We start from the raw sequence: 26,922 nt of genomic DNA on the forward strand, positions 1-26,922 counted from the left end.
GGAAGATGCTGGCTTGCAGAAAGCATGTTGTGTACATAAACACATGGAAGTTGTATAACATTTCTGTAAATATTACTTTGTACAGAGTTACTGTTTAAAAAAAAAGCTTTGGGAATAAGTGTGCAGTTTTTTCAGCTGGGAGAGTGCTTTGCATTTAAAGTAAGAAGTATGTTTAAATTTAGTAATTTCAGGCACAGTTCATAAGCCTGTTCCAAAATATCAGCAGTAGGGAACCCATCAGGTACTTGAGGTTTGTAATTTGGTTTTAAACATGCAATAGGTTGTTTCAGGTTGAGTAAACAGTGTTTTCTTAATGCTATGGTAATCTGGTCTTTCCTAAATTTCACTGTATATTACTGAATAAGATCACTTAGAAACAAACTACTTTGGAGGATGCATGAGCAGGCATTTGCTATTGCTGTTTGTTTATTATTATAAGCTTCTGCACAAAGACTTTCTTGATTTGTGTTCTGCAGGGGTAGCAGAAAGGCTTCTACCATAGACTTGTATTGGAAGGAGGCAGGAGAAGAAACGATCTTATTCCTAAAAAACCAAAATAATCAGCAACTGCAATTGGGAAAGTGTATTCCTGCCACCCCAAATAAGTTTTTTATTCATGACAAGTGTCACAATTGCACAAACCTAATACATCTGTAAGCTCAAGATGTGTCTGTCTTCTCAGAATTGCATTGCCAAAACAATTATCCCTTCCTTCAGCTGGGTGTTGTCTGAAATAGCCATCTTTACTGGTGTGATTAATGTCTATTGGCAGTCCACAGGACCTGAGAAATTGTGGCTAAAAGTACTGAGGAAAAAGGGTGTGTGTGATGCAGCACAATGGTGGGAGATAACTTACTGTGTTTTAGCAACTTGTTCTCTGCTTGCATCTGTCTTGAGAGGAGATTTGCTTGGTGTTGTGCAGAGAGGATGGAACTAAACACATTTTTCATTAGACTGTGATTAGCAATCACTTGGAAATAATCTGCAGCTGCCTCAGACTCCACAGTGCGGCTCCTGTTGGAGCTGCAGGAATATCCAGCTATCTATTTCAAATTCAGCCATCCTCGTCTTGTGGCCTTTCTGTTTATAGGTCAAGTCTTCTGTGGCCAAAGCTTCCACTAAGAAGCTCAAGATATTTCATGAGAAATATGAATGGAATCATCATTTTCACTGTTTTCTTTATTGCTTTAGTAGCTTTAGTCATTGTTTTAAAGGTCTACATTTAAAATCCTTTAAAATCTGTTACTGTGCTAATTAATTAATATATGACATTTGAAAATAGGATAGAACATCTTATTCTGCTGAGTTCTGGTGCTTCAGTCAATAAGCACAGAAGTGAAATGAGTTTGTTCACTTAAGAGATGCAGCAAGTGATATTTTAATGATCTTGCACACTAATCTCTAGGAACTTTATAGCTTCCTCTGAACTAGTCCAGGAGTAACCTGTGCTAAACATCAATCAGATTTACAACCCAATTATTTGCTAGAAGAAAAGAAACACTATTGTTTTCCAGTAAGTGGTGCTATCATTTGTTTGCTTAGTATAATTAATCTTCAAATGATCAAAGCATCTAAAATGTATCTTACAATTTTGAAAGGCTGGGTTTCTGAAGGTGGGATGAGTGTGCTTGAAGTTCAAATCTGATAATCACACTCTCCATTACATATGGTCTTCCTTCCTAAAAATGGAGGTTTCTGTCACTCTCACAAGCAATATCTACACAATATCTACACTATCTTTTGCAGAAAGTGACACTTCCTTAAAAATCACAGCATTTTGTTCTGGAATGTGAAGAGATTTTGTGCGATGTGCACTCAAATCTGAAGGCAAGTGTGAATGTACATGATGTTGGCGTACTTTTGACAAAAAGGCCAATTATGTTTGTTCTGAGAGAGATCATTGGGGTCAATCCTTAAAAGACAGAATGAAGCACTACATTTTGCTTCTGTGAAGATCTTTGAGATGAGCACTACAGTTACAGATGATTTTGGTTTTGATCAAGTACTGATGTAAACAGTAGAGTACATTTAGGAGACAAAAACTCATCACTGTGCTTGATTATATTAAGATCAAAAACTTAATCATGGAAGACATGCTAGAATACAGTGACGATAGTACCATGTACTTCTTGTAAGCAAAGTAATTAATCTTAACATGTTTGGGTGAAAAAAATCAATGTTTTCTGCATCTCCACATCAATATGTTGTAGTGATTTTTCCTCACTGTTACGGCAGCTTCATTATTTCAGTGGAAGTACCTTATATACACCAGCAAAGTATCATCTCTGATAATCAGATTACATCTAGAGTCTTCCTAAGTTGATAAAATTTTCTCTTATATTGTCATTTATATATGTATGATACAAAATAAAGCTTCTTCAGTGCTCAGCTTTTAATAATCCTGTTCATAATTAAATATAACTCTGACTAAAACATATTCTTCTACATTAAAGTCTTGTCATAAAAACATTTTGAATATAAACCTTCAATACTCAATAGAGCGATACAATATATATATACACACACACACAAATGCACTTTTTTTCTGTTAGTAGCAAGCATTTTGTTCACTATTTGCACAACTTCACAGTCATATGTTCTTTACAATGCCACTAAATCAGACTTCTGATTGCTCATTACTGTCAGGAATGACAGACGTTAGGGCAGCCTGACAGAAGCGATGCAATGTTGACATTTTTGTTTTCTGTTCAATGTACAGTCGCAGTTTGTCTCTGAAGGTTTCCCCCAGAAAGCTGTAAATTAAGGGGTTCAAGCAGCTATTAGAAAAAGCTGCTAGGTTCACAATATGTCCTGTTAAAGGATAATCATGCCTGAAGGATGGGCTGTTTGAGGAGACGGGCTCGCTTTTCCTCTGGAGAAGTTGGACGCTAATGAAGACGTTTTCAGGGAGCCAGCAGATAAAGAAAACCAGGACAACAACAAAAATCATGCGCAGAGCCTTCTGTCGCCGCAGCCGGAGACTCCTGTGCTTGTGTGCTTTTATAAGGACTCGAACAATTAATGAGTAACAAAGACCGATGATCACAAAGGGGATAATAAACCCCAGGGTTATCTCTAGCCACTGGATTTCTTTTACATCTGCAAAACAGAAATAGACCTCTCCGGTGTGCTGTAAGTGCACGGCTGTAAATGGGACTAGAGCTGCCGAAATGGATGCCATCCATATGAGCCCACAGCTCAGTCTAGCGTGCTGCATAGTGCGAAATAAGTTGGACCTCATTACTTTGGCCAGGGCTAGGTATCTGTCAAAACTCATCCATGTCAGAAAGAAAATGCTGCTATACATGTTGATCTGAAGGAACAAAGACATAAAGGTACAGATGATGGTGATATCGTAATATTTTTCATCAAGATTAAACACCTCAATGAGAGAATCGGCCACTAGAATGAGATCAGCCACTGCCAGGTTTATGAAGTAAAGGTCTGGGATTGTCATTTTTTCCCGAAAGCTAATGTTGACAACCAGTATCAGAATGTTTCCCACAAAACCGATAGGAAAAAGGAATATTGTGTAAAGACATGATAAGAAAAGGCCAATAACATATTGTTGGTGTTCTGATTTATCAGCTAATCTAGAGGATATGCTTTCGTTACACAAATGGGATCCATTCAGGTTAAAAGTTGTGCTGTTACATATAACAGGTGATACTGAGGCAGAATAAGTTTCCATGGTTAAAATATCTGCAGAAAAGATGTTAGTAATCACAGTTTAATGGCAATACCAAAAAAATCAGATTTTTGGTTGGTTTCAACTGAATTCTTAGTAAGCATTTTTGGTTGGAATTGAAAAAGATACAGACTTTTGTATAGGAAATTAAAATACTTTAAAAGTCAAATTAATTAGACTTAAAACTGACTGAAATATACCACAAATAGTGAATGTCTTAATTTGTTTTACAGGATGCTATATACATTTTAAATGAGAGAATTTGCAGTTCCTGTATGCCTTAAGATCATGTAGGAATCTTTTTACCATGGTGGTACTTGGGTCTCTTTAATAAAAGCTTTTCAGCAGCAGTGTTCCTTCACGCAAGTTGGAAGGCAGTGGAATTCTAGCTCCATTTGTTTTCTTTTAATAATCAATGAACATCCTTGGACCTGCAATTTGCAAATGGAAAACGATTAATCTCATATTCCAGCACTGTTCCATGTGCCATTAGCTTCTGCTAACTTCAATCACAGCCGAGGTTGTGGAAAACATCATGTTCTAATATACATGCAAAGGTTCACTTAAAAGAATTTAAATTTGTTCTAGATCAAAATACCATCATGAGGGCAAGTCTGTTAAAATTATGTGTGCCCGTCAGGGTTTTAGTATTAAAAAATGAAGAAATACAGAGAAATCAAATGAGTGACTTTAACCTAATATAGGAAAATTGTATTTTTAAATATATATACATAGATATTTATTTTGTCAGCTTGTAAGAGTAATAAATAGCAGAGTCTGTGGCTGAGAAGGCAACAGAGATGAAAAGCAGTTGGTTCCTGCTGCTTTCAGTGGGAGGGAAAGGCAGATTTTAGAAATGAAGGTAATACAAGCAGCATATTGATTTACACCAACATTATTATACTCGGTTTGTTTTCTGTTGTAATTTATTAACTTTCACTGACTTCCAGGTAGTAATGGAAAATAACCAGTTATCAGATTTGTTTACTTCTAAATGTTGAATGTTATACACTTGAAGCATTGCTAGAAGTTTATTTTAAAAAAGAAAGAGCCAGACAAAAAACACCCCAAACAAATAAAACAGCTAGGCAATTACAAACCAGGTTATATTGTGCTAAGTTTTAAATATTTTAAATTGCTTTAAGCTGCATCTTACTGTCAAACCATTGACTTTTTTTTTTACATGAAAATATATATTTTTAAATTGTTTGCTAGTAAAATTTATGCATATTTCCACATTTTGATGACTTAAATCCTGCCAGTGTGCAATCTGGGGGAGGAAAGAGGAGATCACTGGTGGAGTAGGAGGGTTAGAGTAGTTTTAGTCAGAAATACAGCTCTGAGTTTGCTTCAATGTATTCAAGTAATCAGAAATAGCTACAGATACTTAAATAACGATACAGGTTCCAGAGCTTGTATTTAATAATGAAACAGGTATAAGTTCCCAGTACCTGTTGCTGTGTTTTGAACCATTTTAATCGTGTAAATCTTCATGCAAAAATATCCATATGAAATTATGCTCATTAGAAGGTTCAGTGTTTGTTTCAAGCAGCTGTGAAGTCAGACATAAACTGTTGTCTTTATGTAACAGCCTTTTATTTGTGAACAAGGCAGTAAAACAGATTTAAATACAATAAATGATAAGTTAACAGCCTGAGCAATTGATTTTAAAAGGTCCGTAGGTGGTCAGATTTTAATTACCTCTGAAAGGCTGCCAAAAGCCAAGCAATTAAAAGCATTGCAGGTAACTATGTACTGTGAAACACTTTATTTTACCTTAATTCCATTTCTCCCGAGCTGGTTCTCCTGCAGACAGCAGCAGGCTGCTCCTTGCTGGGTGCACACGTAATGGATGTGCCAACTTCCACTGTCCTCTCGGAAAAAACTTGCTTTTAGGTGTGCAGAGCTGCAGTGGGTGCCACCTGTTGATGATTCAGCAGTAAAAACAAAAATCATATAAAAGTCTTTTTCTGCTGTAAAACTTATTAAATAAAGGATAGTTTACAAAAGCAAAATGCAGATCTTGCTGCTTGTCCTTGGCAATAAAACAAGCTTTATAGATTCCCAGGGTTGCTCTAATTTGTGTGCAGTTGAAGTGCTGCTGAACAGCCTTATAAGGCTAGAATTAACCCTGTTTCTGCTGGTTTCTTTTCTGCTACAACTACTCAAACATCTTTCTCTTGTATTTGTCAGCTTTATTTTGCCAAATTGCACCCTCCTTTCTGCCTCTGGTGTTATTTTAAGTTTTATAGTCCGTTCAAATCTAGAGCTCAGCTGAACAATAATTAAGAGATTTATTTGCGGATTGCAAGGAAGCATATTTTACGTAGATATAAAGCAATTATTTCTGTTATTTGTGCTGTTTTTTAAAAGCCTCTGGGCAATCTAAAGGGAAATATTGGATTGAAGGCATCAAGCATCTGAGAAGGGTCATTTGCTAAACGGAGAAGATAAATTTCAGTTTTCCTACCTTCATGTTGATCCCATTTTGTCTGTCTGTATTTAAATTTTCAGGTATATGTTGTCATTCTCTTACTTCTTAAAATTGCTCAGCTCAAAATCACATGGAGGAAATAAGCTTACCCTACAGGGAATGAAGAGCCTCAGTTTTGCATGAAACACCAGTGTTGCAGGTGGAGTTTTGCATTTCATCCGCAGGGGGTAAAAAAACCTACTTGACGTTTCAAGTAACACCACCTACTGGTGGTAAACTCTTAGAATGGGAAGAAAGTCAAAGCTTCCTCATCAAAGAGCAATATTTTATTTGTGACAGTTGCTTTCTGTGGTTATGTTGACCTGACACCTCAATGTTCAGTGCTGTGAGTGGCTTTGCTGCAGCATTCTGCTGCTGCTGGAATGAGATGAATGGGATCTCAGCATTTAGGACTTCAGGAAGACAGTGTGACAGTTTCAGAAGTGTGGAGTAAGCAATTAACATGTGATTATAATGAATGTCTGGCACCAATTACAGTGGTCAAATATCTTTAGGTTACAAAGGATCTCTCTGCAGGAAAGTGAAGCAGAGATTCTTTATGTGAGTGGCTTTGGAAGCAGAAGCCCTCTGCCTTCATTGAGGCAAATACATTATTTGCTGCTTTTTCTGCAACACCTAGGAATATAGGAACAACTGTGCCTAGGAATAGAGGATTTTGGCAGTGCTATTAAAACAGTTTTTAAAGATGTTCTTGCATGATGGCTTTTGGTAAATAGTTTTTGAATCAGTTATTATTTAGATCAAAAGAGTCTTTGCGCAGATTGGTGCTGGTAAAGTATTTTTGAACAGAAGATTTCCACTGTGTGTGGAACGGAGTGTTTTAATACAGGGTGATGAGGACAGAGCCTAAAGTGTTTTGCTTTGAGATGTGTACAAATATGATTGCACTGTAGGACTGGAATATTGTAAATGTTGGAAAAATCTTGTGATACCAGCTTTGAAGGTCTTAATTTTTTGCTGTCATAAAAGAACAGGATTAAAAAGAGTCTTTATTGTTGATTGTTGATCATGTGGTTTTGCTGTACTTAGTTCTGTCCTTCAGAGCTGCCACTGATCTTGCAAGGGCCTGAAGGATTTTTTACTTTTCTTCATGTGTAATGTTCACTTCTGGTTGTCCATTGTTTGTTATTATGGGGGCTTGGATTTGATAATCAGCTGGTCTGTCTGTCCTTGCTTGTCTAGCTGTGAAGATCAGCTGATTTACTACTAAAATATATAATTCTGAATGATAATTTTCTTGATTGAATTCATGGTGAGAAATATGTCACTTTGCCGTACTTCCAGAGCTATGAGGAAATTCAAACGACCTATGAAGTACTGTTTTCTGTGATGTGAAGAACTGTGCAGCACGAGAGGTCATATTTAGTATTATAGTAATTTTGTATATTATTATATTGTAATTAATAAGTTCTGTATTTCTCTAAATATTTTGTGAGATGATTGTGCGAATCCTCGGAATCCTGTTTCCTAAAACAGATCCCAACATTTTCAGGCCCTTATTTATGCAGTCAAATTATTATTATTGATTAATCTATCTTAATCTCAGCGTTTGTAATTTCCATATTCCATAAAATACTTGAAAATATAGCAGCTGCTGAACATTGTACTTTTGCTCTTTCCCTGTCAGTATTCCCCAGGACTTTACAGTGACTGCCTTAATGGTCCATGGTCACAGCTGTGACAGTGTTGAGTCTTAAAGCTTCACCTGTCTTACCTTCCTGTGATTGTTGCTGAGAAAATCTGTGAAAGCAACTGGTGCAGTAGCATTTGTATAATGTCAGAGCTCAGTAATCCAGCATTTAGAATTTTCCTGGTTTGTTTTTAGGTAGCAGTCAATGTGTAAAGCTCTGTAAATGTCTCAGTAAACATGTCTAATACCAGAGAGCCTTTCAGAAACACTGGTGCAGTTGTGATGTACTTAAGTGCACCAAGAGGCTGAATCTGGGGTATAATAGAAGATCCTCTGTGTAATTTAGCAGACTTCAACATATGTGCCTGTTACTGTGCTGCTAAAGGTGGCAGCTGAAGAGAAGGAAAGTGGGAGGTGTGAGCATGGGAGACAGCAGCACTGAGAGATCTGGTGCATCCCAGCTCTTGTGCCAGCACTCTGTGGCAGCCTCTCCAGCTGGATAAACCCTCTGAGATGGAAGAGACTCTTGGATTCTGTCAGAAGTGTGGAAGTGTTTTGGGTATGAAGCTGTTGAGTCCTGGAGGAATTAGATCAGGGCAAGGGTATAGAAAGCTGGAAAGTAAGGCACTGTATTGCATGGAACGGGAAGGAAGCAGAAATTAAAATTGTATTGGAATGCTTGCACTGTAATAAAACCATTTGCAAAAGAAATAAAATCTGTGATTCTCCAGAAGAGAATCTCTTCTGGAACTATCTCTAGAGGAAATACAGGTGTTGGGGTTCATGAGGTTTTCCAGGTAGACTGATGTCCATATCCTCTCTCACCTTTTTCAACCACTGAATGAAATCAGCATCCATTACCCTGCTCTAGAGCACCTTCATACTTTATCCTGTCCAGCCTCAGTAGCAAATAATCTTTCTTGCAAATAATTAAACTTAGTTTGAGCTGGAATTTGTCTCTGTGCCTTCAGAAAAGCTTGGATGGAGTGTATTTTGTGTATTTAGGGTTTCCAGTCGCCAGTAATTCTGAGAATGCATTTTTCTTACTAAAAATAATTTTTTAAAGTTCAGCCTTTTCCTTTTGCAGGGACTACACCCATTCAAACCCATTCAAACTATTTTGGTAAAACCTTTTTATTTTTCTTAAAGCGTATATTGCAAAACTCTTAAGGGATAATCTAAAAATTCCACTAAATGGGGCCACAAAATGTTGTCTAGTGAAAGATCACAGAATCCTGGGATGGTTTGGGCTGGAAAGGATCTTGAAGATCATCTAGATCCAAGCCCTCTGCCATCAGCAGGGACATCTTCCACTAAACCAGAGTGCTCAGAGCCCCATCATAGGACTTCAGGCTCTATTCAAATGCTATTTTAAAAGGTTTTTTGCAAAACATCAGTGGTTTTTATTTTAGTGGCCAAGTGTGGCAGTCCTTTGCTGGACACTTTGTACCATGGAAGTGAAGTGCATTCTTTCATTCTATCCATTAGTGAATTTATCTGTTGTGCAACATATATGGTGGAGATATTATATAGAGTACTTACTTTGGCGGAATTGCTTGAGTTTTCTGCAGCTACCTCAAAATCAAGATAAATAATACTGGTGCCCTTTCAGTGTCTGTAAGTTTAATGTTAGAATGTAACTAAGGGCAGGCTTAGAAATTTGTGTAGGGATGGAGCAGCTCGAGTTGTGATTCAAGTGCGCACATTCAGTCTGTGGCTCAAATGTCGTTTGCAGTGGGATCAGATCAAGTTTGAGCCAGCTGGTTCAGTAATGAGGAGTCCTGAGTTCTTTTCCAAAACATGTTACCAACTCAGAAATTCAAGATTTAATTTCAGCAGCCTGATAATTTCTCTTTGTCTACTGAACAGTGTTTTTTTTCAAATGAAGACTAAAGTCGTGGAAAGATACAAATATTACCAAGACAGAAGTAAAATATTCTCCTTTGAACTTTCCAGTATATCCCTTCAGTTAATTTTGACAGCCTGCCTATAAAAATATATGCTGTGTTTCTTCTGGAACATTCTGTTCACAACTGGGTGAAGCCTGGGAGAAGTGAGGGTTCAACCAAACTGCTGCTTGCATAAGAGGAAAAAATCTCAGCATGGAGATTTTATTTTGTTCTGAAAAATATTCTTTTGATTATTAATTATTTTAAAAATATTACTTTTAATCTTAGCTAAAGCTGTTCTTTTCTCCCTCATATCAGACTGTATTAATAGGATTTTGGGAAACTGCTTGTGTTCCTTCCCTGTTGCACATAGGGGTGTTTGCTTTCGTATTCTAGCTTGATGCAAATAGATTTTCTTAAGGACCACATGTTCATTGCCCTAAACTTTAATGTAAGCTCTGACTTTATCAAGAATAATTCTGTGAAAACATTTCTGTATTGCTGAAATTTATGCTCTGAACTATTTGAGTTACAGTTTTGCATTTTTCAACCTCTTCCCTCATGTTTACCTTTGTTTTCTCATACTCAGTTGCAAAGTCTTTTCACTGTACAGAGAGATTTCTTCATGGCAATATAACCAGCCATGCAGAAAATACTCAGGTTTGTTCCACGTGGACAGGGAGGAGATCAGAGTACACACACTCACATTTCACAGATGGCAGCCAGGGGCTTTCCCCAGGAGTGCTCACAGACTCACACACAGTTGTTCATTCTGAGAGTGAGCCAAGGTGTGCTCACTCTCAGATCCTACATCTGACAGTGGGTCCCTGCAGGTTTTTCTGTCTGTGACACTTGGGTATGGCTCTGCTCTAGCTGTGTGTCCTGCTGAGAGCATCATGAAGCCCCTGTGTGCCCTGCTCAACCCCGTGGCTCCTCACAGGTGTGTTACTGGCATTCACTCACATCACTTTCCAGGACCCAGCCAGCTTTTACTGACTCAATTTTCTTTTAGGCACCTTTCAAAGTAACTCAGAAACAACACAATATTTATTCTTTTATCCTTAAATATAAAATATATGGAAGCTGTAAGTAAAGTAGAATAATTTGCACATAATTCCCATACTACAAAATATCCTCCTCATCCACAGTGCAGCTGAACCTCTGACTTTCTGAGCTGGGATAAACAGCTTGCATCTTGTGACATATTCTTTAACTCAGTCTGTCAGCTTTTTCAGTGATGTACAGCTCCTACAACTCATCTCTTCAGACATCTTTCTGCAAGGCTGATCTTTGGTCTGTGTTGTTTAATCTCCCCCTTCTCAGGTGCAAAACAAAACCTCTGATGCCATCTGAGAATTCCTTTCACAAGTATGAAATTGGCTCCTCAAAGAGATGATTCTTATCTACCTACTTTCTTTCTGACCACGTTCTATAATGATCTGTTTATATGTAGAGTTCTTTAATTATCCATCTGTTCATGCTGGCAGCAGAACAAAATTGAACAGGCTGACACAATGTAATGCAGACATTTTACCAGCTTGTGGAAATGTTGGTCCTTACAGTCATAGTGGGATTACATATTGCCCTTTATTTGCATGTGGTACAGTCATGGTCCATACCTGTCAGGATTTGGATGTCCCAGACTAGATCCATATCTCTAGATAATTCATCTGTATTCTGCATGACTATTGTTCTTCCATTTCTGCACTTGGCTGTTGGCTTGTGGAAGATGTTCATCCTGATCAGTCAGTTCCTGCTGTTCTCTCGTAGGCAGCCCATGCTGATTTACACCAGCTCCCCACACAAATCTGGAAGACCCCATCAGGAAGATCTTTCAAAGGCTATAACTGCAAAAAAACCCCTCTCAGTTCCATTAGCACCTGGGTTTCATACAAAGGCACAGATTTAAGCATCAGTGTTTTTGTAACTTTGCCATCTGAGTCTACGTCATTATCCAAGTTTTAGTACAATTCTGTGCTTTTCCTGTTTCCGTTCTCTCCACTTTTTTAACAGAAGATGAAGCCGAAGCCAAATGCCTAAGGTGGCTCCTGGCCAGATTTGGTGGCAGTAATAGTGTGCTCAAAGCAAGCATTTACAGCTTTGCACCTACATCTCAGCCTGCATCAGCTAGTGATCCTGCAGGGCTTCATCCAAACTCCTGCACCACAACTGTTTTATTCTAATTCAGATTTTCCCCTCTTTTTGCACCGTTTACCCATCAACTGTCATTTAAATGTACAATGCTTGTCTTTCGCAGAGCCTGGATTCCAGTTAGGAACTGGGGCTTGGGTTTTGTTTGCCCTCTTAAAAATACACCTCAGTTCTACTGTTCTGAGCTGGCTTTTCTCTGTTTTTCAGTTAGTGTATTACTGAAAATGTGGCTTTTCCAATGACTGTACTTCTGAATGAACTCGTCAGGAATGGCTTAAATCAATCATTGCTGTAAGTCTAAATGCAAAGTAGAAGCTGAGAGTACATTAACAAAAAGCTTTCATTCTTGCACAAAGTTTTAATTAGCCATCCTATTGATCTTTCCAGTTCAGTGCCTCACAAAGGACCCAAAGCTTTCCTTTATGGACCCGTGTTTCCGTTAATTTGATTTCTTTCTTTTTTTTTTGGCACAGGAATTCAGACAAAAACTACCACTAGAATGATATATACCAGTGTTATAGAAATAAGTAGTTTGAAGGGTAAGAAGTCAAAGGAGGAAGCACACCTGAGAAAATGCTCTGACTACAGATTTTGAGCTTTGTTCAAAGTTGCTTCCTGCTACATTTTTGTTTGCAGCTCTGCTAGGGCACTGATATTGCAGAAGCACAGTTCTATGACAACAGTGCTCATCTTTCCACCTGACTTTGAAGCAAGGGCTTGCAGAGAAGTAGATTATTTAAATATACATGTATATATGGAAAAAAAACAAACGGCCCCAGACTCTGGAAGTTTTCTTACAGATTCCACTGTGAGTACTAGAACTGACCATCTTTTTTTCTTCCAGTACTGCTATCTGTAAGATAGGCCAAGTTTGGGTTCTAAAGAAGGAACAATTGCCCTTTTTTTGAAGAAGTATAAAACCAAACCAAAATCCACAAGCTAAAAAGCAAAGTGCATTGACAGTTTTTTTGGAAGAGCTAATATTACTGAGAGCCACTTTGATGGGTCAGGGCTGCTTCTGGTATTTCAAGGTGATTGTTGGCAGGGGTTTTCCTTCGGCACCTGTGTATGACTTTAAGCACTTCATCCTTGCAAGGTTTATGAAAAAATAGTATAACTACCAAACTAGCACAGCTCTCACAGAACAACACTATTTCTGCAATGTTCATCACAAGCTCGTTCTTTGTGGTTCCAATGCTCCCGTGCAGTTTCAGTGCTGTCCTGAAGAGAATCATGACGTTATAGAACAGGCGGCAGATGAACATTGTCGCGCTGATCGCGTACACAGCGGGGTAAGTGCGCACGTGCTGCTGCAAGGATGGAGCTTCTGGTGCTTCTTTAGCCCACAGAACAATAAAACAGAGGATCTGGAGCATTGATGGGATTCCAAACCCAAAGATGAATTTAACAATCTCGTATGCAGGCCATGCAAATAATGGATCCAACTGGCAGTACACTTCCAGGTGATAATCGTCAGTGCCAACCAGCACTGCCTCTGTCAGGGACAAACAGAAGGTGCATGTGAGTACAAGCCCAACACACAAGATGGGTCTTTGGGTGGCTTTGCAAAGAGCAGTTGATGGTGGAAATCTCTTCAGTAATAGTGTGAGAAGTGTCAAAATTAAAACATACTGAGAATTGAAATAACCAAAGTTGAAAAAAAATGACAGTACGCTACAGGCAAGGTGGGTTGCTGTTAAATAGTCAGGTCTACTGATGACAGTAAAGGAGAAAAAAATCATTATGATATTGCTGATGGTGAAGTGTAGAAGAAGTAAGTCCAAGCTTTCTCTGTTCTGCAAATGGTTCTTTATGAAAATGATCAAAATACATATGCCAGCTATTAATCCAGTGGGTACAAAAAAGGCAATGTAACAGTGCATAACTCTGGATATGATGTTTTGAGAAGTTATGACAGCTTCAATTTCTTCTGTGGAATTGAAAGACTGGCTCTTGCTTGGGTAGCTGATCCACGTCATGTTTTGAGAAGTCATCCTGCTTTCCACACTGTGCTTATTTTCTGTTCAACGGTGTTTGAAACTGAACTGGAAAAGGAAGGTGAAACAAGTTTTAAATTACAGTTTTAATGCCTATTTTTGCATTGAATACATTATGTGCAGTCAGGCGTATGAACCATTTGTTCAGAATAAATGCAGTAATTTCTTGGTGGATTTTACGCTCCTGTGTTATTACCCAAGTTAGCTTGAAATTATTTTTAACCAGAGAAGTCTGCCTTTTTATTTTTGATGTGGTTCCTGCTCTTACCACTCCCTGCTTTTCCTCACTCGGTGCAGCTCAGCTTTGTGGACAGCCAGGATCCAGCACACTCATGTTGCCCGTGGAATATATGGAATATTGGCTGTTCAGAGGGTGAGGAAGGAGCTGGCTCTGTTTAGGTGGAGCTGTTTTTCCTCCCCATCTTGCCAAAAAAGGCCAAGGCGGTTTGCAGGGCAATCCAGTGTGTGGGCAGCAGCTCCAGCCACAAAAAGCTCCACTGTGCTGTCACAAGGGTGGGAATTTTGTATCATTTGAACCCAGCTGCAGTCTCACACCACATACTGAGGAAAATGCAAAGATAATCACAATATGAGGCATGAGCCACATTCCTTTCTTTGTTTTAGTTTTGCTTCCTTTCTGTTCTGAAAAAAAAGCCTTTCATAGCTGCAGTCTGTGCTGGGGAGCCTGTATAAAATTAATGAGAGTGTTTAAGAACTGTTATGAACAAACTGCTTTTATACCAAAACATCTTTATGCATTAATAACACTGTCATTTCTTAGATGTAGCTGTTGCATAAAACAGCAAAAAATAATGCTTTTCTGCATGCTGAACTTTGAGAAAATTATTACTGGTGCATTATAAACCTGTTGATAAAGTTTTAGCAAGGATCATTTATTACAGCTGCATTATAAATTCCTGGAAATAGGGAATTTTGAGAGTAATATGGTTAGGCTGTTAGCTGTAATGACTCTGTGATATGTTGATACAATGATTTTGTTACTGTATAAATGTTTGGAGGCTCCTTTTCTTTTAAGCCAAAAAGCTTTTATGAGAACATTGTATGCACTTGTGAAAAACTAATGGATATGGATATATGCATTTTCCAGACTACCTAAAAGCATAATTAGCTCAACTTCTAAGAGGAAATTCTGTGCACCTGTACTGATTGATACAGAAAATAACATACCTTTTTTAGTTTCAAAGATTAAATATATTTAAACATGAGATAATGAACCCACTATTCCTAATTAATTTGGAACGTCTGATTAAAGATGTTCCTCAGCACTGGAGAAAGTTAAACAAATAGGCATTTTTACTGTGTAAAATGTTTTCTGGGGAAAGAATCTTTTTTATTCACAAATATTCCAACTTTGTATTAGAGTTTTGTGTTTTTATTGTGTTCTGTTTTACCTAAAGCTGGTCAGAACCAGCAGGCAAAAACAAGACCATGGAGTTCTCCCTACAGAAGTTTCTATAAGTCACAGTGACAAGAAACTGCATGCTTAGTTGTACATAATGTCTTTTCCATAAGGGGATTCTAGTGATGTTAACTCTTAAAATGAAAGTAATGTTAAATTGGTAAAAATTCATAGAGATGCATTAATGTTTTTAAGCAGTGCTCATTATAGATAAATCAGTGTCTTAATACTGTTTGACAGTTAATTTATGGTTGTTACCTCTGACACTACTTCACATTTCTGATGTTTCTAATCTCTCCTCAAAATTGGAATTCTAATACTGGTTTTAATTAGAAAAGTTGACTTATCAAAGTGGCTTTGATTAAATGTGTATGTAATCTTATATAATTATAATTTCATTTATAGAAAAGCGTGGAGTTATGTTTTGATTCAGCAGTGTTCTTTGTTCCTTTTTAAAGACAGAGTTTCTTCCTTTGTAGAAAAGGTTATTTTCTGAGAGATTGCACTACAGGAAGGACTGATGCACCCAGGGAAGATGTTTTGTGTTACAGGTGGTCTTGCAGAGACAAGGTTGGCTGGTCAGACTCTGTGCCAGCCTCTGAGCTCAGGTGCACCATGTAGGAAAGAACTGATGGGCAAGACAGGCAGAAGTCTCTGAAGCAAGTTAAGAGTCAATATAATTTTGAAGCTTAAAAATAGTTTATTAGATATGAGAAATTCTTGTGTATGATATTTTAACTTCTGCAATTCATTTCTTCTTAAATACTTGCGAGAATCTCAAGGATGAAGAAAACTCTACGTCAAATTTTGATTTTTGTTAGGAGAGAGATTTGAAGCTTAATCTGGTGAAGGATTGAGCATCTGAGAAAGTCTGTTATCATCCCACACTGTAGATTCAAGGTCTGGGAATATTTCCATTTAGAGCTGTTCCACCAGAGCCTACAGTGTTACCTACAAATTCCATCAGGCTTTTTGCAGGGCTGAATGGAGAAATTCAGTTTTGGTACTGTGAACATCTCCTCCATTATCTTCTCAACAACTTCTATGGGCCAACTAAGTGTGCTCACTGTCTTTGCAGAGAACCTCAGAATAATTCAGCAACATTCAACTTTTCTGGTTACATCATTGCAGAGGAAACAAAGGCCATAGTTTGGGGTTTCACAGGAAATCCTATGGCCTTAATGTCAAATTACTGGGGGGGGGGGGGGGAAAATACCAAAACTTGAATAAATGTGCTCAGGACCTGGCCTTGGTACTGATGCTGGCTTCAATTATGACCATAGCAATGTATTTTTAATTTTATTTAAATACTCTTTAGGCATTGGAAACAAAGTAAGGCTTAATGCAGCATATTCCAGTAAGTGCAGCTCACTGTGCAAGCAAGTGCAGCACCTTGGTTTCTCTTCCTGTACCCACCTGCTTGCACACTGTGGTGTGTTATCACAGCCCAGCAGTGTTAAGCAGAGGCTAAGGATGTGTTTTGCTCTCATTTGCTGTCAGCACGGGTGTCTGAGACAGTTTCATTTGCAACCACAGATACAACATTATTGTCAAATAATTAACATTGTTGCTTCCCCTCCATCTAAATATTATTATGTTCACCTAAGTGTATGTCTTTTAAATTTCCTCGTCTGAGGAAGGGTTTAAACTGAACAAAAGGAATCTCTTTAGGCTAGAATTAACATGCTCACTTTGGGGAAATAACAGTGCAACTAAATATTTATAATTATAATCAGTGTAAGTATCAGAATACTGAGCTAAGGAAAAAATTTTAGCTGTGCTATTTTAAAGGCAATCACCTTGGGATTCTCACACAAACAAAATTTTACCAAAAGAGCAAGCTGTTTGCAGCTTTGCTGTGGCTAGTCAGTTTGAGCATAAATCTTTTTGTGAATTCAATAAAGTGTTTATTACAGAAGAAGAAATATCTCCTAGCAGTTTGTAGCCAATTCTGAAATATTTTCAGTTTGGCAAATAAGATTAAAGTCAATGCTGTAGTTATTAACTTTCCCCCTGAAATTATTCCTAGAAGCTTAAAAGAATCACAGTGATAATGTCAGGAACTCTTTAATATTTGGTTCTGGTGTCTCGCTATTAAAAAGAGCAAATGGCAATTTGGAGCTCAGGTTGTGGCAGGAAAGGCTCCTGTGCAGGGGGGACAAGCAGACATGGCCAGTTCTTCCTACAGGCTGAATCACACCTGCACTCCCTCTGAAAGGGTCACCTGTACATTTCTGACTTCCTGACAATCTGATTTTTTTTCTTTTTAATAATTTGTCTCTTCATAATGATCCAGTGAAATCTGAGGATACATATCACTTTCCAAGATGCATTGTTCACCAACTCATGAAGTGGCTGCATTAGGGTTTCCAACTGGGCCCCACCAGAACAGCCTGACTCCCCTGCAGCCTCTGCGACCGATGGGATTGGAATGGTCCCAGATGGCACAACCTCTCTGGGTTTTTGTTGTTTGTTTACATTACTATGCGTAGCTTTTGAGATTCCTGTGACTGTAAGGTGCTCATCTATCATGTAAAACAGCTCTTAGAAATTATCTTTCCACTTTTAAAATATTCCCAGAGCATCAAGTTCATGCTTGGAATAACAATGGGATGAAGGAGCTCACTACTTCTGCTGTAGTAGTATTAATGTTTGTAATTTTTTTCATACTACTGGTAGTACTAATTTAATTTAATTTATAATAAAAATATATGTTCCATGGGAGCAGCAGAGGGTGGCTTATTTCTCACATGAGGTTTTATTTCAGAATATTCATACAGCTGGCCACATTTTTTTTTTTTTCAAAATACTTAGAGTTTCTATCATAAAAAAATATAGGGAATTTATTATGTCATTTTCCTCTGCTGTGAGAAGATCTCTTATTCCCTCAGTTCTTGTCTGGTTCTTGGATTTACTGCAGGGACATTCTTGTTTTTCAAAATGCTTGTAATGTTTATGTTCTGCTGTGGTGTGGGTGGAGGGGGAGACGACAGCAGACAAGTCCTCAACTCTTACTGGAATCTGTCTGCTTACAGTGCAAACACCTCAAGACCCAAATTATTATTTTTTCTCTTGCAACATACTGTGACATAAACTGATTTTTTTATTTTCATTTAGTCATGGTAACTATGGCAGAAGCCAGGTCTATTTCTGTTTGGTTTATGATTTGTTACTGAGGGAAATTTGCAATATGCTGCTTGGTTTATCTTTGTATTGTCATGCTTCAGTATTTTGTCCCTTTACCTCAGGTCCCTCTTACTTTATTTTGCTATCAGTCATGTCACAAATCCCTCCTTAATGTCATGTGGCCTCACTTTTTCTTTTTTTTTCCTTTTTATCCCTGTTTCCTCCCTATAATTCAGCAGTTAAAGCAAGTATGTTTGATTTTCACTTTCTGAAGCACAGTGAATACATTCCCCTTCACTTCCAACACAGTGAGCACAGTATTCAAAAAGCAGTTTAAAAATAGCAAGTTGTGAAAGGACTTTCAGTGCTGAGGGGACCTAGCCCCTAAGATTCCATTTGGTTTAGGTTCCCCATGCCCACTTTAATGTTTAACTTTTGCAAAAGGGGAGGTTTCAAGGAGGCTTGTGTTTATTTAAAGTCTAGAAGGAAGAGTTCCTAAACCAGGGGAGTTTCTCCCTGGCAGCCAGAACTCTTCCTCTATAAAAGGTTTGGTAGGGCAGTCTTTCTGCACTCTGTCACCAGCCTTTAGAAGGAAAATATTCATTCCTCCAGTCATAAAGCAATACACATAACATTGCTGGTGAAACTCTGCTGTTGGTAGGGATGTCCAGCAGTGACTTCAGATAACACGTGATGTGGGGAGAGGAGATGTCCTTTCTGCTCACACTATATCTGCCAAGTTAAAAGATGGGGGCAGCTTGCAGTATATGAGACTAAAATATGAAATGCTGTATTCATCTTTCTTGTAAGAGCTCAATTGCTACCGTTGGGCAAGTATCTGAAGTTGTAAAGACTTAAGAAATCCTACCCTTAACTTGTGGAAAAGTAGCAGTTCCTGAGAAACCGAAAGCTTTTGTTTTTACTTTTCTAGAATATAAAGGAGCTAACAGTGACTTAAACATAATTCCCAAACTGTTTCCTGTCCTATACAATGCCTGTAGTGGGGTTAAGATCATCTGACAGTGTCCATCCTTTAAAAGACTGGTTTTAGGCAGTGGTTGGAGTCGTTTGTCCACACGACTGAACAGTATTTCATCATCCACTTCCCATTGGTTCAACGGGAGTGAAGTACTTACTGGAAAACAGTCTTCACATTTTCTCTACTTAATGCTTAGTTTTATCACAAATTTCAGCTTCATTATACATTTCTGCTTTCGTAGGACCTCTCCCAGATACAGTATTTTACTTTGTGTAGTTCAAATGTTGCTAAAAAAGGGAAAACTAACAACTTTTAATTTAAAGCTAACAACCTTTGCTTCTCTGTTTGAGGCTTTTGAATAAAACATTGTATATTCAAAGTAATATAAAGCACTTACCTTTTCAAGGAACTGCTCCCCAGAAACAACAGGCTGAGCCTTTCACTGAGAAATGGCAGATGAAACACAATTATTGTTTGGAGCTTATAGCCCTTTCTATTTCTGTAGAAAGCAGTGTGTGTATGTTACGATAACTTCTCAGCTGCTGTACATCACGGTGAAGAATCCAGGCGCTTGCTGACTAAAAACTGCAGTTCTGTAGGGGAAACAGGAACTTGGCTGAAGTCATTCAAACCATACACGTTGCATGTTTAGCAAACCTATGGTTTCATCATCATGTGACTTTAAAGTTCAGATTCTCCTCGGCAATGAGATATTTTAGAACAGAAAAGTAGTGTTTGTCCCTGCCATTTCTAAGTATGTGAGGCCATCCAGTGGATTTTTTTTTTCCTGTTCATGAAGTAATCCTACGCTCACTGGCCAGCCTTTGCAATTGCATTTTTTCCCCGTGCGCTGTGTGAAGTGCTAGAGGTCTAGAAAAGGAAAAGCCTGTGGAATAAATACCACACCACGCCCTTTGCTTAATACAACAAAAGCTCCACACAAAGCAGGGCATGTCAAACCATTAAGATCCCTGCTTAAAATAGGTGTATTTCTATTTTTCCAAGGGCTCTGGCTGTTGGAATATTCTTATTACTGTATACGTGCAATAAATTATTTTTCCAGATGCTCTGCAATGACCACGAGGTGTTAAAAGACAAGACTTGGAGTATGAAGGATGTTTTTTGGGTCTGGATCAGCATCAGTCAGTGACTGTGTTGAATAGTGTTCTTAAAACCTCAGATATAAATAAGCAAGAAAGGGTTGGCTCATGTTTTTTTTTTTAGTGCAGCCTGTCTGGCTGGGATGTGTGAGTAGCTTCATGTTTTCCTATACCAGCTCATGGGGAAGGGCATTTCTGTTGTAAACTTTCAGTAACCTGCAGTGGCTTTTGTGGGTTGAGAGAGTAGTTTGTGACCAGTTCATCAGCACTCTGTTTTCTCGGCGTCCCACTTGTTGCAGTTTAACAAGGCTCATTGAAAAACACATGGAAACTGCCAAAACACTTCAAACAAGTGAAATGAGTCAAATGTGTTTGAGTCTGAATTTCAAAATCAGAGCTGTGGATTACCTGGGGAAGATATTTTAGCACTTGGTCTACGTTTTGAGCTGGAGGTTAGCACTACTGCTCCAAGTACTTCCTCGAGAAGTTGGGTTGCAGCAATAGCTCAGAAACATTTCAGGTTGAAGGTTGACATTTTTTGTGAGGTAACTCTCCTCTCGAGCAGTTCTTCAGTAGTTCAGGACTCTGTGAAGTGTGATTTCCAATGGGCTTTATTCAGAATACTGTAATTCACACAGAGCCTTTGGTTTTGATCATCACATGTAGCAGTGTGTACCCATCATATTTGTTGGACTGGGTAGGTTGTTTATTGTTTCCCTTTTATTTACAGTAGTTCCTCCAAACTGTTACAGAAAACCTTGGGCAAAGTGGCAGTGTAGTGCAGGTGTTTTGTATGTAACATTTCCCTGTGAGCTGTACCCTAACCCAGGCTCATTCTGTTGACATTAAATTCTGATAGTTAAGAATGGTAAAGAAAAAATATGCATTGTCATTACATGCAAATCGGGTGATTCTTTTCTTTTTCTGTTGCTTTTTCAGTAAAGATGCAAATTCAAGTGTCACCTTTTTCTTTCTAGGACTCAGGGCTGTGCAGAGAGCACAGCAAACTATGTAGGCATAGTGAAAAGATTGTTTTTGAAATTGCAGAAAAATTTCAGCAGGGTTTTGGTCATCAACTTAACTCTTTAGCTTGCAGAACGGATCACTTGTGCACTCGATGCAATGGTGAGCAGTTTCAACATGGTTTTGTTGCTGTACTTTCCACTGAAGTCCTTTGAATTGGCCCATTATTGATAACCCTGGGCTCTGCTGGGGGCAGGGTGGGGGGGGAACTAAAATTATTTTTTGACTGAGGGCCAGGAGTGAACTGATGGGGGTTTATATCTTCTTGAATTTGCCTTGGGTGGGTGTACACAAGGATATCTGGCTGTGCCCTTGGTGTTTATTAGTAAAAGAGAGGCAAATCAATGATTGCATGAATGTGAGGAATATTCAGAGCACTCTTGACAAAGGTTTCAGTGACTGTGAGTTAATGAGCAGTCGGTGAGCAAGGAGTAGCTCCCGTGCAGAGATAAGCCCTGACACAGCGGAGCTGAGGCCACTTTTCCTGTTACTCAGTAACCTCAGCTCTGACAATGCCTGGGCTGGATAAGCAGAGCTCCAAGGGAACTCATCCACTGAGACAAAATTGTATAAATAGAAGCGGAAAAGGGAAAAGAGAGAAGCTATTTCTTACACCTCCCATCTTGAAAAAGTAATCAGAGACAAAGCTCCCATCTTTAAAATGCATTCACCTTTACACGCTTTAGTTCATGCTTTGTCTGAAGCATGTATTAAACATCATTTTTCAGTGGTATTTAGGGAGCAAGAAGATGTTTCCTACTTGGAATCGGATGCACGTATCACAACACAATTTCAGAATGGTGCACAGCTTGAGAGACTCACACATCAGAAAGCATCACATTTTACATCACATTTTACAGGTGGAGAAGCTTGGCTACTGAGGAATTTATTCTTCCAAGGTGATGGAATAAGTTGAAAGCCAGAGGAGAAATAGAGGTTAGAAAATAAAAGTTTCCCAAATATATTCTTTATTCTGTTTAGACTTTGCTGATTCCCATCTCGATAGCTGCAATTCTGCCTCATCTACAGAAACAAAAGAATTTTTGAGGTATGTTAAAAGCTCCCAGGTGGAGTTTCAGCAGCAGCTTGCTGTGCTGTTACTGTCAGTTAATATGTTAGTAAAAGAAAAGTAAAATATTGCTGTTGTGTGACCAGTTGCATCTTTCCTTAGAAAAAACAATAAACCAGTTTGTTTAATTTGCTTAAATGGTCACAGGATACAAGTCATATGAGAGTAGTGGCAAGCAGACTAGTGCTTAGTGGTATAAAGGTTTCACAAAGCTCCAGAAATGGTTACGTGATTGTGTTTGGGATGATGCATGATGTCATAATTATTTTTATTAGTGATTTATGGATTAATGATTTTTTTGGTGAAGTTTCTTAGCATGTATTAATTTCCTTGCTGTCAGAGGAAAAGGTTGATGTGTGATAATGATATTCTGGGTAGGATGGAAGCAGGAAAGGTGAAGTTATGGAAGTGAAATATTTGTGAGATGCTGGGGCAGTATTTAGGGATTGGCTGATAACATGTACAGCCACTAAGCACCTACAGTGTGCTGAGGTGGGCAAAACTCAGGTTTATTTTTGAACACAACTGTTCATATGGCAAAATAAATATCTCCAGCACTGAGTGACAGATGTTGCTATAAAGAAAGCAGATGTGAATTACTTTTTTTTTCCTAACACCAATAATTTCTCTTAATTGACCCATATTACTGATACGTTTAGCAGAGCACACATCCCTGACAGTAGGCTTAATTTAAAGTAAAGGCTCAAGAGAAACTTGTCTAACAAACACTGTTCAGTGTGTCTAGCTTGTGAGATGCTGCAGCCATGGTGATTTCAGTCTTTTTATTCTCCAGCTTCAGGCAGATCCATTCTGTGTAGTATTGTGGAGATGGTGATCCTGTCTTGCTCATCTTCCTTCTGAACAATCCTGGTCAGCTCTTCAGCAGAGAGCTGCAATGCTCAGCTGAGCATTAGAGCTCGTGTTTGCTTGGTGCTGCATCAGACAGCCCCAGGGTGAGCACAGATCCATCCTGGAGGGCAGAGGCTGCAGCAGCCAAGGGCTGGACTGGATTCTCTGGGTACTGATTATTGTTTGGGAGCTAATCCTGCATGAGGAGCCCAAAGTTTATTTTCAGACCACACTGTTGTCGTCTTCTCTCAGTTAACGTATCTTTCCTTGCCTTTTGGGTATAATGTTATTAAGAAAACCATTCCTTTTTAGAATGATAGGATTGTTTTGGAATATTAAATGACTGCTATTGCCTATACCCCAGTGTATTATGATGAAAAGCAGTTGCTTTGTTACTGGAATTTTGAATCAGGCAATACGCTGCAGTTTTGTTTCTAAGATGTTTTTCATCAACTGTCAAATATTTCCACCTTAATTTTTCTTCTGTTGTTGTTGTCTAGGAAATATCTTGAGTGGGGGATATAAGCCACTGTGTTAGTCAAAGATTGCTTTGACTCCATTCATCTGAGCTTAAATATTGGGAGCTCTTCTTTGAGGCATTTTAAGACACTAAAGTCACTCATATTAATGCAATACCTCAAAATTCTTGCGGGGGAAAAACCCCCTAATTTTGAGAGGAATATCTGTTCTAAGGCTTTTGCTACACTGATGCACAGTTCCCAGTCACACTGTAAAACTGTTCTTGTGAAAGGCCTTGCTGTTTATTTTATATATGTTTGGTCTTACTTGACAGCAAGCATATTTGTGTCCTTGAGTAGAACATTGTAGAACATTAGGCCTATGACATTAAAAAGGACACCCCTCCTCCAAAAAACCCAAACCCACCAAACCCCAAAACATGAGGGAAGTTGTACAGAGAACCAAGAGTTGCTAGTTGGAACAAAGTTAAAGGAATCTTGTTTATGGGTTCATTTTAGAACAAAAGAACCTCACATGGCTTTATTGTATTATAGTCCCTGCATGTTTGGTTTAGGAAGGGATTTCTAAGTGTGGTTTTTAAAATGGAACTCAGATGCTTATGCTTATTTATAAGGTACATGGAGCCATGTGAATTTGTAAAATTTGATGGTCTTACTCTCTCTGCTTGGATGGGGTTAAGAAGCCCAGGCTGCTGATGTTTATCCATAAGCACTGGTTATTAATGATCATCTGCACCCAGAGGCTGGTTGTAAATCAACATTTCTTCCTTTTTTCCTAGAATAGCCATGCTTAGTGTAATTGCTGCCTTCTCATCTCAGGGTTCCTTGCCTGTGGTTCACTATTAGTGGTTTTATTATTGGCTTATTTGAGCACTGTTTGTAATGCAAGTTGTTTTATAAACAGTGTTTTATTATTATTGCTATACAGTAATGTTTCTATCAATCTCAAAATAAATTCCTCAATACAGATAAATCATCTGTGTAACTCAGCTACAAGAGCTCAAAAATTGCCTGTATTTCAAAATTATATTCTACTAAAGGGTGGGAAAAAGCTTTTTCTAATGGCAAGTTCCAATAAGAGAGCTGGTCTCTGCATAGCACTGCAGATGCTAAAATGATTATCTAATAGCACATAGGCTGGACCTGAAAAATATCAGAGTTCTCTGTTAATTAATTTAGAAATCTATTTCATTGTGAACTAGTGAAACCATACTTAATTAGAAAGAATTACAATGCTCTGGAGCTGAATGGGAATGGCACTTCCTTTGGTCTTTGAGCATCTTGTCAACCACAATGACTAGTAACAGATGTTTCATGAAGCAATACAAGGAACATGTGCTTTTTAATAAATATTACTTCTTTGTGAATAGTCAGACCTAGTAACCTGGTTAAATATCCTTCTATCAGGTTCAAAACCAAAATTAACCATTGTTGAGATTTGTTTCTTGCAACAGAATTGTCTCTTACCTGCCTCTCCCTCACAACAGCAGTTGGTTGTCCCAGTTGAGGTTGTTTCCTCTGAATACTTGTAGCAATACCCTCACTGCCTGCAGGCAGGACCCTCTGTACAGATCTGTGTTCAACCAGAAACCCAGACTGATTTTTTTTCTCCCTGAAGATTGATTTAAATCTAACTAATTTTACTGATCTCACTGCTTTTGGGAACTACTGCAAGAACATTCTGCCAGTGACCACCAGATGGAGTTTCTAAAACAGCTTTGATAAACCAATTCCAGAATTCATTTCAGAATGACCTTTTAAAGGTTTTGGAGATAAGAAACAGTGCAGAAATTCTACTGATTTAAAGATGAATTCTAGCTTAAATTTGAAAATTTGGGGAGGCTAAATTAGGCTTTTCAATTCAGTTTGTAATCAGTAATTGCTCTGGGTTTGCATGGCAAGGTTTGGGTAGCAGAGGCAGGGAGGGGCTACAGGGGTGGCTTCTGGGAGAAGCTGCCAGAAACTTCTCCATGTCTAACAGATCCAATTCCAGCAGACCCCAAGGAGGACCTGCCAGTGGCCAAGCTGAGCCCATCAGTGCCAGTGCAGCACCTCTGGGATAATGCATTTAAGAAGAGGGGAAAAAGTATGCAAGTACTTTTTAAACCAGATAAAAAGGATTCACTTCTGGTTATTAATCTTGCTTTAAAGAACTTTTGATATAAAGTTTTTTAGAGTATGTTTTTATAATTAATTCATAAATACTCTGATGTGAATCCTGTGTTTTAAAATATTTTACTGCCATGATTTCTAATAATAGGAAAAATCTGCCTGCTGCAGACTGAATGTTTTTGACCGTTCTTGCAGATGTAATTAAAAGTACCAGTTCTTTAGAAGGAAGGAATATAAGGAAATCACATGGAATTTCAAGGTGAGGGAAGGATTTGGTGGGAAGAAAGTGGGATGACAAAGGAGATAATGGATCCTCTGCTCTCCTGATGGAAAAAGAATGTAGTCAGCATATGTCAAAGTGTTTTGATATATAATGGAAAACTTAAGGAATTCAACAGAGGAAACATTTCACATTTCAGATTTGTTGCCATGGCAGTCTGCACAGCTGGGTTTGTACCACTAGATTGCTTTCACTTGGAAAAAGTAATACACAAGATACTCAAGAAATACACAAGTTTTTGCTTATTAAGAGACTACAGAAATTAATTTAGGAGCAGATGTTTAGGATTCATCAGTGCGTTGAGCACTTCACAGCTGCAGAAACTTAGGCAAGAATCAATTCCTCTCTGAGTCCTCAGCAAACAGTGGAACTGAGAGTGGCACTTGGGCAGGTTCTGCTTTTCTTGGGTCTCACCAGTCCTGTGCTGTTGCAGTGAAGCTCACGAGGTCTCCAGCCCCGACACTGGGCTGCTTTCATTTTTATTAAGCATTGATAAATGGGGCATCACTGATGCACAGCACAAAAACAATTTAATTGAATCTTAATTTTAAAGAAGGAAAGAAAAGGTGCACATATAATTAAACTTCCTTCTGAGGTTTGTGGTAGCAGTATCATATTTTCTTCCCAACCTTGGGA

The 26,922-nt window shown here is 38.4% G+C and overlaps 3 protein-coding genes across 4 annotated transcripts in view; 1 reads left to right on the forward strand and 2 right to left on the reverse strand.

Annotated features, from left to right (window-relative positions):
* Positions 1 to 26,922, forward strand: part of C18H7orf50 (chromosome 18 C7orf50 homolog) — a 119,766-nt gene that overhangs the window by 12,297 nt on the left and 80,547 nt on the right. The gene's annotated exons all lie outside the window — the stretch shown is intronic.
* Positions 119 to 6,336, reverse strand: GPER1 (G protein-coupled estrogen receptor 1). The gene is made up of 3 exons (XM_063171790.1): positions 6,159 to 6,336; positions 5,465 to 5,610; positions 119 to 4,119 (listed from the first exon to the last, which is right to left on the reverse strand). Exon 3 carries the CDS (start codon positions 3,689 to 3,691, stop codon positions 2,618 to 2,620), a length of 1,074 nt encoding a protein of 357 aa, XP_063027860.1. The 5' UTR covers positions 3,692 to 4,119; positions 5,465 to 5,610; positions 6,159 to 6,336; the 3' UTR covers positions 119 to 2,617.
* LOC134426627 (uncharacterized) lies at positions 10,731 to 20,212 on the reverse strand. 2 transcript variants are annotated; one of them, XM_063171791.1, is made up of 2 exons: positions 19,772 to 20,212; positions 10,731 to 13,897 (listed from the first exon to the last, which is right to left on the reverse strand). In XM_063171791.1, exon 2 carries the CDS (start codon positions 13,844 to 13,846, stop codon positions 12,836 to 12,838), a length of 1,011 nt encoding a protein of 336 aa, XP_063027861.1. In that variant the 5' UTR covers positions 13,847 to 13,897; positions 19,772 to 20,212; the 3' UTR covers positions 10,731 to 12,835. The 2 variants fall into 2 exon arrangements, with proteins under 2 accessions (XP_063027861.1, XP_063027862.1); XM_063171792.1 differs by lacking the exon at positions 19,772 to 20,212 and adding an exon at positions 14,118 to 14,188.

The sequence above is a fragment of the Melospiza melodia genome, chromosome 18 (assembly GCF_035770615.1).
Source record: "Melospiza melodia melodia isolate bMelMel2 chromosome 18, bMelMel2.pri, whole genome shotgun sequence".
In the NCBI taxonomy this organism is placed as follows: domain Eukaryota; kingdom Metazoa; phylum Chordata; class Aves; order Passeriformes; family Passerellidae; genus Melospiza; species Melospiza melodia.

What these genes read in the sequence shown, in the direction of transcription:
- GPER1 (XM_063171790.1), bottom strand. Translation starts at nt 3,691, where the DNA reads ATGGAAACTTATTCTGCCTCAGTATCACCTGTTATATGTAACAGCACA.
- LOC134426627 (XM_063171791.1), bottom strand. Translation starts at nt 13,846, where the DNA reads ATGACTTCTCAAAACATGACGTGGATCAGCTACCCAAGCAAGAGCCAG.